At 43.3% G+C, this 10093-nt stretch overlaps 1 protein-coding gene across 1 annotated transcript in view; it reads left to right on the top strand.

Annotated features, from left to right (window-relative positions):
* The first annotated feature begins 7313 nt into the window (after positions 1-7313).
* Positions 7314-10093, top strand: part of LOC139025700 (B-cell receptor CD22-like) — a 6183-nt gene continuing 3403 nt past the window's right edge. The window contains exons 1-6 of the mRNA XM_070440874.1: positions 7314-7526; positions 7731-7994; positions 8103-8366; positions 8570-8660; positions 8761-8815; positions 8899-9134. Of these exons, the coding sequence (XP_070296975.1) occupies positions 7403-7526; positions 7731-7994; positions 8103-8366; positions 8570-8660; positions 8761-8815; positions 8899-9134 (1034 nt within the window). The 5' untranslated portion in view covers positions 7314-7402. The remainder of the gene's footprint in view (positions 7527-7730; positions 7995-8102; positions 8367-8569; positions 8661-8760; positions 8816-8898; positions 9135-10093) is intronic.

Here is a 10093-nt window from a genome sequence, read left to right as displayed (position 1 = left end):
CCTATGTAGGCGAACCGGGGACACCATACGTAAGGCTGGTGCCATGTAAACCGGCCCGAGGAGACGCACTGGTGACCAGATGCGTTGAGCCGGCTTCATGGCCCTGGCTCAATGCCCATCTAGCCCATCCAGTGCGGGGGAGGTGGAATAACCCGCACCGGGCTATGAACACGTACAGGAGACACCGTGCGCTCTACTGCGTAACACGGTGTCCGCTCCGTACTCCCGCTCTCCACGGTTAGCCTGGGAAGTGGGAGCAGGTCTCCTACCTGCCCTCGGCCCACTACCTCTTAGCCCCCCCCAATACATTTTGGGTAGTACTCACGGGCTTCCAGATTGCCCTCCGTGCTGCCCTCTCATTACTGCCGCCTCTCTGCTTTCGCTGCCTCCAGCTCAGCTTTGGGCGGCGATATTCTCCTGGTTGAGCCCAAGGTCCTTACCATCCAATTCGTCCTCCCATGTCCAGAAATCCTGTGTAGGTGGGTCCTGTTGCCGTTTCACACGCTGCTTGGTCCTTTGGTGGGTAATTCTTGTCACGATCGTCTATAGGAGAGAGAGATACCAAGGCGCAGCGTGTGCAAAATACATCTTCTTTATTATAAGAAGGAAAAAAACAAAACAACAAACAGACGAACGTGAAGCTAATAACGAACTAGTGCACACATGCAACATAGAACATAGACAATTACCCACAAATACATGCCTATGGCCACCTTAAATATGGCTTCCCAATCAGAGACAAATGAAAAAACATCTGTCTCTGATGAAGAACCACTCAGGCAACCATAGACATAGCTAGACACATTCACTCACCATAGACCTTCCCTAGAAACATTCATCCAACACAAACCTACACTCTAACAAAATCCCCTAGACACTACAACCACCCAAGACATCAGACAAAAACACAAACATACCCCATGTCACACCCTGACCTAACTAAAATAATAAAGAAAACAAAGAATACTAAGGCCAGGGTGTGACACCTGGTCAGTGGCAAGCCGTCATTCAGGGCAAGTGGGGTAGAGCCTGTTTAGCAAAGAAGAAATGTACATATATCAGTTTGCAAACAATGTAAAACATTTATTGAGTTAATAAAGCTGCATACAAACATGGTCTCTTTTTTGCTTCCTTGAGTAAGGCAGCTCCAAAACGCAGGTGTTTCAGCCAAGCTTAGTGCTTTCTGTGGTGGAGGTGCTGCTAGCGGAAAATACAGAGCGTATGGGTTGGTAATCTTCTCTAGTTGCACCGTGATGGGCTCAGTGTTCTGTCACTCATGGGGACACTGCAAAATCTACAGGGAGAGTTCGAAATTTCAAGCCCCTTGGGTGCTGCCATAGATTTACATTAGAAGTTCCCATCCAAGAAGGCTCAAGGTCATTGGCCACAGATACAATTATGTTAAATCACATTATATCTACCGTAGCTTTGATTGGACTGATCATGTCAACATCATACTTTCAAAATCTTAGGTAGCAAGCTAGACAAGCAGTCATCATCACGAATCACGTCAACAATCTACTGGCAAATCCTTTTCAATCCTTGTCATATGAAGAGAAATTATAGATAAAACGTAGCGGTGCTCATCGGCCATTGGACAATAACATTACACAACAAGTTGGAAATCTCAAGTTCAACAATGAGTGGTTTGGAAGGAATCAGTGGCTAACTGCAAGCGTTGCAAAGCAATCCCTATTTTGCTTCCCTGCCTGCTATTCGGTGGAGAGGGTGTGTGGTCCAAGTCTCGGTTTAAGGGTATCTTTTCCAAGCTTAAAAGGATTAACATTCACACGCAACACCATGGGCCAGAAAATATCAAATACATTGTTCATGCTGTCAATCCAGCATGACTTCTGCCACGTTCAAAACAACTGGAAACTCAGAACTGGGAAATATCAGACTTCAGTGAGTTCAACACAACTGGGAACTCAAAAAATACATTTTGAGCGGTCATCTAACTGGGAATTCCAAGTTGGGAACTCTGGCCTCTTTCTAGAGCTCCGACCTGAAGATCACTGACGTCATGATTCGACCTTGTTTTTTCCGAATTCCCAGTTGTTTTGAAAGCACCGTAAAGAATGCCAGACTTTGATGACAAAGCTTCATAAAAAAATAGCCCACAAGAAGGACCGCTATGCCACCTTCCTGTTCAAGTGAGCACAGCACAACGGAGTCCAAAAATGTATTGTATGCTGTTGCATAAATGATGTAATATGCCAGGGAGATATGTATACTGTAGCTAAGAAAGTAATACTAAGTGTATGTTGTGTAGTGAGTTGTTAGTAGCCAATGTGACTCACCCTAATAATGGGGTCCCTTTACCCCTCATAACTTAGTCTACTGTTCTGACTTGGTGGTGCACATGTAGCCTATAGCCTGTTTTAGAGAAATGTCTTCATCAAATATTGTAAGAGCTTTCATTGTCTGCTTATATGCCCCATTTATTTATCCTACAGTTCTGACTTGTACAGGGAGAATACTGTAAGAATGGCCCATGTTCTGAATTCTGTCGCTCTACATAAAAAAAAAAATAGTTATATTGACTACGTCCGTCGTCGCTCGCTCATTAATGTCTTAGTCGAAATTACGGATAGCCCCTTATCCGCTCACCGTTCCCTTATGCCATAGTTTCTACATCTCAATTGTCAGTAGAAACCACAGTTGTTTAAGCAAGTCAGCCATAAGAGCTATATTTTTTAAAAAGGCAGTAAATGAGGCTGAATGAACTGTTTCGCTGCCAGACAAGGCTCCGCTGATAGCCAGGTGTAACGGTCGTAAGGATCCCGTGCATGGTGCTGAAAAGAAACAGTGCCACAGCAGTTAGTGGGCACCGTTTTTCACTGTTATAGTGCAATTCATGTATTGCTTAGTGTTGTGTAGTGGCTTTGTTGGCAATTTGTTTTTGAGTTTGCCCCACCAAGATTGACATGCTAAAATCGCCAGTGCCCCTGGTGATTAAACTGTTTTTATGCGTCAGACACATAACAGGCTTAATGCAGTGATTTAAATAAAATCATATTCTTTATTTTACAAATTTGCACANGGGGGAACAGGCAGTGGCTCGGGGGGTTGTTGTCGATGATCTTTTTGGCCTTCCTGTGACATCGAGTGGTGTAGGTGTCCTGGAGGGCAGGTAGTTAGCCCCCGGTGATGTGTTGTGCAGACCTCACTACCCTCTGGAGAGCCTTGCTGTTGAGGGCGATGCAGTTGCCGTACCAGGCGGTGATACAGCCTGACAGGATGCTCTCGATTGTGCATCTGTAAAAGTTTGATAGTGTTTTAGGCGACAAGCCACATTTCTTCAGCCTCCTGAGGTTGAAGAGAGGCTGTTGCACCTTCTTCACCACGCTGTCTGTGTTGGAGGACCATTTCAGTGTGTCCGTGAAGTGTACGCTGAGGAACTTAAAAGGGGGGGTGCTCCCTCTGCTGTTTCCTGAAGTCCACTATCATCTCCTTTGTTTTGTTGACGTTGAGTGAGAGGTTATTTTCCTGACACCACACTCCGAGGGCCCTAACCTCCTCCCTGTAGGCCGTCTCATTGTTGTTGGTAATCAACCCTACCACTGTAGTGTCGTCTGCAAACTTGATGATTGAGTTGGAGGCGTGCATGGCCACGCAGTCATGGGTGAACAGGGAGTACAGGAGAGGGCTCAGAACACAACCTTGTGGGGCCCCAGTGTTGAGGATCAGCAGGGTGGAGATGTTGTTTCCTACCTTCACCACCTGGGGGCGGCCCGTCAGAAAGTCCAGGACCCAGTTGCACAGGGCRGGGTCGAGACCCAGGGTCTCGAGCTTAATGACGAGTTTGGAGGGTACTATGGTGTTGAATGCTGAGCTGTAGTCAGTGAACAGTATTCTTACATAGGTATTACTCTTGTCCAGATGGGATAGGGCAGTGTGCAGTGTAATGGCGATTGCATCATCAGTGGACCTGTTAGGGCGGTAAGCAAATTGGAGTGGGTCTAGGGTGACAGGTAGGGTGGAGGTGATATGATCCTTGACTAGTCTCTTAACCTTTCTGATCTACCGATACCGAATACTGGTTCACTTTCCTAAACAACCACTGAATTTCAGGGCTCCAAATTAAAAAATATTCCAAAAAATATTTATAATCATGCAATCACAAGTGAATATACCAAAACACACAAATATACCAAAACACAGCTTAGCTTGTTGTTAATCCACCTATCGTGTCAGATTTTGAAAATATATTTTACAGCGAAAGAAATCCAAGCTTTTGTGAGTGTAGTTTTCAATGCTACATCAGCTAACCCCAAATTAGCATAGTCACGAAAGTGTGAAAAACAATAAAATTCATCGCTTACCTTAGATAATCTTCAGACGTTTCCACTCACGAGACTCCCAGTTACACAACAAATCTTATTTTTGTTCGATAAATATTACTTTTATCACAAAAAAACGCCATTTGGGTTGTGCGTTATGATTGAAAAAAAGACAGGACCTCATTCCGGTCCTGAAAGGAAGACGGAAATTTCCAAAACGTATCAGATTAGAAAATATTACAAAAAATATTTATAATACTGCAAATCACAAGTGTAATATACCCAAAAACACGCTTAACTTGTTGTTAATCAACCTATCGTGGTCAGATTTTTGAAAACTATATTTTAACGCGAAAGAAATCCAAAGCTTTGTGAGTTAGCTTTCATGCTTATAACAGTTTTAGCCTTATATTAGCTTGGCTAGCATGGTCACGGAAGTAAGAAAAGCAATCAAATGAATCGCTTACCTTTATAATCTTCGGGTGTTTCCATTCACGAGACTCCCAGTTACACCAACATGTTCTTTTTTGTTCGATAAATTTTACTTTTATCACAAAACACCGCCATTTGGTTGCGCAATATTTTGCGAAAACAAAAGCCGTAGGCCGTCTGGACAAATCCCAAAGTATCCGAGAATAGTCGTAGAAAATTCCAAATGTTTTTTTATATCAAACCTCAGGTTGTCTTTTTAACAAACATAAATCGATAATATTTCAACCGGAGAGGTTACGTAATTTGAAAGAAAAAAAAACAATTCTGACCCCTAGTGCTAAGAGTTTTTTAAAGCACTTCATGATGAGACAGAAGTGAGTGCAATGGGGAAATAGTTTTAGTTCAGGTACCTTAGCTTTCTTGGGAACAGGAACACTGGTTTCCATCTTGAAGCATGTGGCGACAGCAGACTGGGATAGGGATTTGGTGGAATATGTCCGTAAATATACCAGCCAGCTGGTCTGCACATGCTCTGAGGGAACAGCTGGGATGCCATCTCTGGGCTGGCAGCCCTTGTGAGGCGTTAACACGTTTAATGTTTTTTCTACTCACCTTGGCTACGGAGAGCCCACAGGCTTTGGTAGCGGGCCATGTCATGTGCACTGTATTGTCCTCAAAGCGAGCAAATAAGTTGTTTAATATGTCTGGAGCAGACATTGATGTCTGCGACGGGGGTCGGTTTTCTTTTAGTAATCCGTGATTTGACTGTAGACCCTGCCACATGCGTCTCATGTTTGAGCCGTTGAATTGCTACTCTACTTTGTCTCCTCTAATGCTTTGCTTGTTTGATCGCCTCACCGGGTCAGTGTATACATCAATGTTGTTGTCTGAGGCGATCCGCAACATATCCAGTCCACGTGATCAAAGCAATCTTGAAGAGTGGGGAATCCGATTGGTCAGACCAGCGTTGGATAGACCTGAGCACGGGCATTTCCTGTTTTAGTTTCTGTCTATGGGCTTGGAGCAACAAAATGGAGTCAAGGTCAGATTTGCCAAATGCAGGGCGGGGGAGTCGTTGAATATCGTTTCACTTTTAAAACATACAACTTTGAATGGGTCATAGTTTCCCAGGAACAACTCTGTCTGTCACAGGTAATACTACCCTGTATTTCAACTGTACATCAATTTGAATTACAGGAGAAAATAAATTAACCATCCTGTAACACAGAGGTGTATGTGGTTTTATACATATTGTTTCAGGTCTGCAGGTGAAGTGGACTCCTGCAGAGGGACAGAGAGACACTGACCTGTAGCACCACCTGTACTCTGACTGAAACCCCAACTACATCTGGTACAAGAACGGACGAAGCTACAGATAACTCCTCCCCCATGTACTCCATCAGCAGTGAGGATGAAGACAGTTTATTCTCCTGTGCTGTAAAAGGCCGTCTCAGCTCTCCTGCAGTTGTGTAGTACAGTACAATAGTACTGTCGCGCCCTGATCTGTTTCACCTTCCTTGTGATTGTCTCCACCCCCTCCAGGTGTCTCTTATTTACCCCAGTGTATTTATCCCTGTGTTTCCTGTCTCTCTGTCCGTTCGTCTTGTATGTTCAAGTCAACCAGCGTGTTTTCCTGTGCTTTTGCTTTCTATTCTCTTTACCTATCCTCCCAGTTTTGACCTTTGGCCTGTTTTTCTGACTCACTCCATCTGCCCATTCCTGCCTGAATTCTGTACCTCTGGAACTTTGAACTGGTTTTGACCTTTTGTCTGTCCACACCATTCTTTGACTACCCCTTTTGGATTGTTATAAACATCTTGGACTCTAACCATCTGTCTCCTGTGTCTGCATCTGTGTCTCACCGTGTGCCCTTATAAGTACAGTATACTACTTAGCAAGTATCATGCATCTTACTTTATCAATCATTACAGAACAAAAAGCCTTTTCTACTCATTGTCTATATTATTATAATTATTATGAAGTATTGTGACATTAAGGCTTTGGGACATTAATCTTTACATCAGATATAACCAAAGAGCACCTCAGTGTCAGTCAGGTCCCTACTGGTCGGAAATGTGGGGGCAGTTCAGTGACTCTGACCTGCAGCAGTGATGCCAACCCACCTGTCCAGAGTTACACCTGGTGGTTCAAGAGGAATGGAGGTCACTATCAGAGAATATCCAATCAGAACACAGAACCACAGTATGTCTTCAATCAAATCCAGCCATCTGACAGTGGAGAGTACTACTGTGAGTCCCATAATGAAATGGGGACAGACTGGTCTAGGACCATAAACATGAATGTGAAATGTAAGTAAAGTACAGCTCAGGGTTTGAATGCTGAGGTAGCAAAACAATTATAATTAAATGAATTATTCCAAATGTGTAATTGTTAATGTTTTGTGTAAGTTAGAGTTTTAGATAGTTCTCTGACTAAACAGAGAATATATTTTTGACATGTTATTTGTAAATATACTACGGTCATAAATATGCTACTGTCATATCCTTCTGACAAATTCTCCTTTACTAGATGCTCCACGGAACACCTCAGTGTCAGTCAGTCCCTCTGGTGAAATAGTGGAGGGCAGTTCAGTGACTCTGACCTGCAGCACTGATGCCAACCCACATGTCCAGAGTTACACCTGGTGGTTCAAGAAGAATCTAGTCTACTATCCATCAACCACCTCTATGACCACAGGACCACATCTTGTCTTCAATCAGATCAAGTCCTCTGACACTGGAGAGTACTACTGTGAGGCCTGGAATGGGATGAAGACAGGGACGTCTGAGTCAATCAACATCAATGTGAAATGTGAGTAAAGTACAGCTCAGTATCACATGTGTTCCTGTTAATGTTTTGTGTAAGTGGATTATATTTTTAATAGTCTGGCTACACATATTTTGATGATTATAATGGTCATGATATACATCTGACAAATGCTAATTAATTTTTTGACATTTCATTTGTAAAATATACTACTGTCATAACTCTCTGATAAATTATCCTTTACATCAGATAAGCCAAAGAACACCTCAGTGTCAGTCAGTCCCTCTGGTGAAATAGTGGAGGGCAGTTCAGTGACTCTGACCTGCAGCAGTGATGCCAACCCACCAGTGGACAGATACACCTGGTACAAGAAGAACGTAACCTCACCAAAAGCATCAGGACAGAGTTACAGCATCACTAACATCATCTCTGAGGACAGTGGAGAATACTACTGTGAGGCTGAGAATAAATATGGACGTCTCAACTCTTCTTCTGTGTCTTTGGACGTTCAGTGTTAGTACACCTAACCTCATCTTTTGGTCAGAGGATCACATTTAAATTCATATTTCAATCACAAGTAAAACACTATTTAATACACTGTTGTTACATATTGTCCACCAGATGGCCCAAAGAACACCTCAGTGTCAGTCAGTCCCTCTGGTGAAATAGTGGAGGGCAGTTCAGTGACTCTGACCTGCAGCAGTGATGCCAACCCACCTGTGGACAAATACACCTGGTACTTTCAAAATGAGACTTTTCTAAATGGATTTGGACAGATCTACAACATAAGTAAGTTCAAGTCTAAGGACAATGGACATTACCACTGTGAGGCCTGGAATGGAAGAGGATCTAGGAACTCTACAGCTCTGATGATCATTTTACCAGGTGAAGATTCATCTTATATATTTCAATACAAAATTWAATTTCAAGCTGTTATTAATAGTTATACATTGGCTTATCATACTTTGTTTTATAATTATATATACGTTGAGATTAGATCAGTTAACAAATGTTGTATTATTATCCTGGACTATGTTTATGTTCAGTTTATAAATGCCAGGACTCATATCATCCATATATTATTTTAGGGAAACAGACCTCAGTTCTGACTGCAGCTGTAGGAATCATAGTGGTTGTTCTGGTTCTCATCCTCTGTCTCTCTGGACTCATGTGGTTCAGGTGAGAGATTCTTTTAAACATTATTTCACTCCAACTCTTTTTTATTACTTTGTTCATTGATTCGTTCAATAATAAATTAATTAATTAATGTGCAAACCAGGAAGAAGTCCTCCAAATCCCCCTCTGACACAAGAGACACATCAGAGAATGTACAGGTGAGTCTTTTACTATCAGATTATTTGTATTGCTTTGTGGATCATTTCTTCTCATTATGTTGTCTGTCCTCTCTCTCCATCAGGGAGACTCTAGTCCAGTGTATGACAACATCTCAGGCATGGTCATGACCCCTACTGCAGCACAGACAGCAGCCACCGTCGACCAGGATGACGTTCACTACGCCAGCGTCCACTTCTCTCGCTCCAAAAACCAGGAAGTGCCTCTGTACTCCACCGTCCAGCTGCATCAACCACAGAACCAGGAAGAGGATGTCCAGTACGATGCTGTGAAATTCAACCGCCCCAGTAATGCCAACAGGTGAGCATATTCTGCCATTACAACAACAGAGTCATTTCTAGAGCATTGTGAATACACCACATTAAAGGAGAAGTTGGCTTTTTTTACAACCACATTTCTATTTTGTATGTCATGTTTTAGATTTTGACTGTGTTTTGGGTTTTACAATCAGGTCCAGTTTCATAAAGTGTTCAGTGGTAGGAGTGTTGATCTACATAGAGATGAAGTTGATTGAACCAATGGGTAAAAAAGACATGCAATGGTGCATGGCAACTCTCCCTCCCTTTCTCCCCTCCCCTCTTCTCTTCCAGCGGTATGGTGAGGCAGAGGGGCCATGCAAGCAGGTGTTGAAGTTGATCAGGACGTGAGGAGCCTCCATAAGCTCTTCTACTGCGAGGTCCTGCAGTCTCATGGTGAGGCGAAGACAAGGGGTCAGGGTCAGGCTTAGTCTTGTGTTATTGCATTTAATCGGTGTCCAACGCTTTGTTTTGAGATTGTTGGAACTTGTCTTCTTCTTTGCATTTACAGATGTTTTTCTGAGATTGCTGAACTGATATCAGTTTATTTTCTCTCTCTCTCCTCATTCTCTCTCTCTCTCTCTCTGTCTTCTCCCTCTCTCTCTCCTCCGCTTCTCTCTCTCCGCGCTTCTCTCTCTCTCTCTCTCTCTCTCTCTCTCTCCTCCCTTTCCTTCTCGTCCCTCCCATCTCTCTCTCTCTCTCCTCTCTCTCTCTCTCGTCTCTCCTCCTTCTCTCTCTCTCTCGTCTTCTCTCCTCCCCTCTCTTCTCTCTTCTTCTCTTCTCTCTTCTTTTCTCCTCTCCTCTCCTCTCTCTTCTCGGGGCTGCAGATGTATAGCATTAAAGCAGACCATCCAAGAGGACCAAGTATCAACAGCAGCTGCCCTACCAGACCCCAACCCACGGGCAACCTACAGATAGGCATATAGAATTATGAACTGAAAAAACACCCTAATTTAAGATAAC

The sequence above is a fragment of the Salvelinus sp. IW2-2015 genome, unplaced genomic scaffold (assembly GCF_002910315.2).
Source record: "Salvelinus sp. IW2-2015 unplaced genomic scaffold, ASM291031v2 Un_scaffold3097, whole genome shotgun sequence".
Classification (NCBI taxonomy): Eukaryota; Metazoa; Chordata; class Actinopteri; order Salmoniformes; family Salmonidae; genus Salvelinus; species Salvelinus sp. IW2-2015.
The sequence above is the reverse complement of the archived record's forward strand: the minus strand, read 5'-3'. Positions and strand labels throughout refer to the sequence as shown.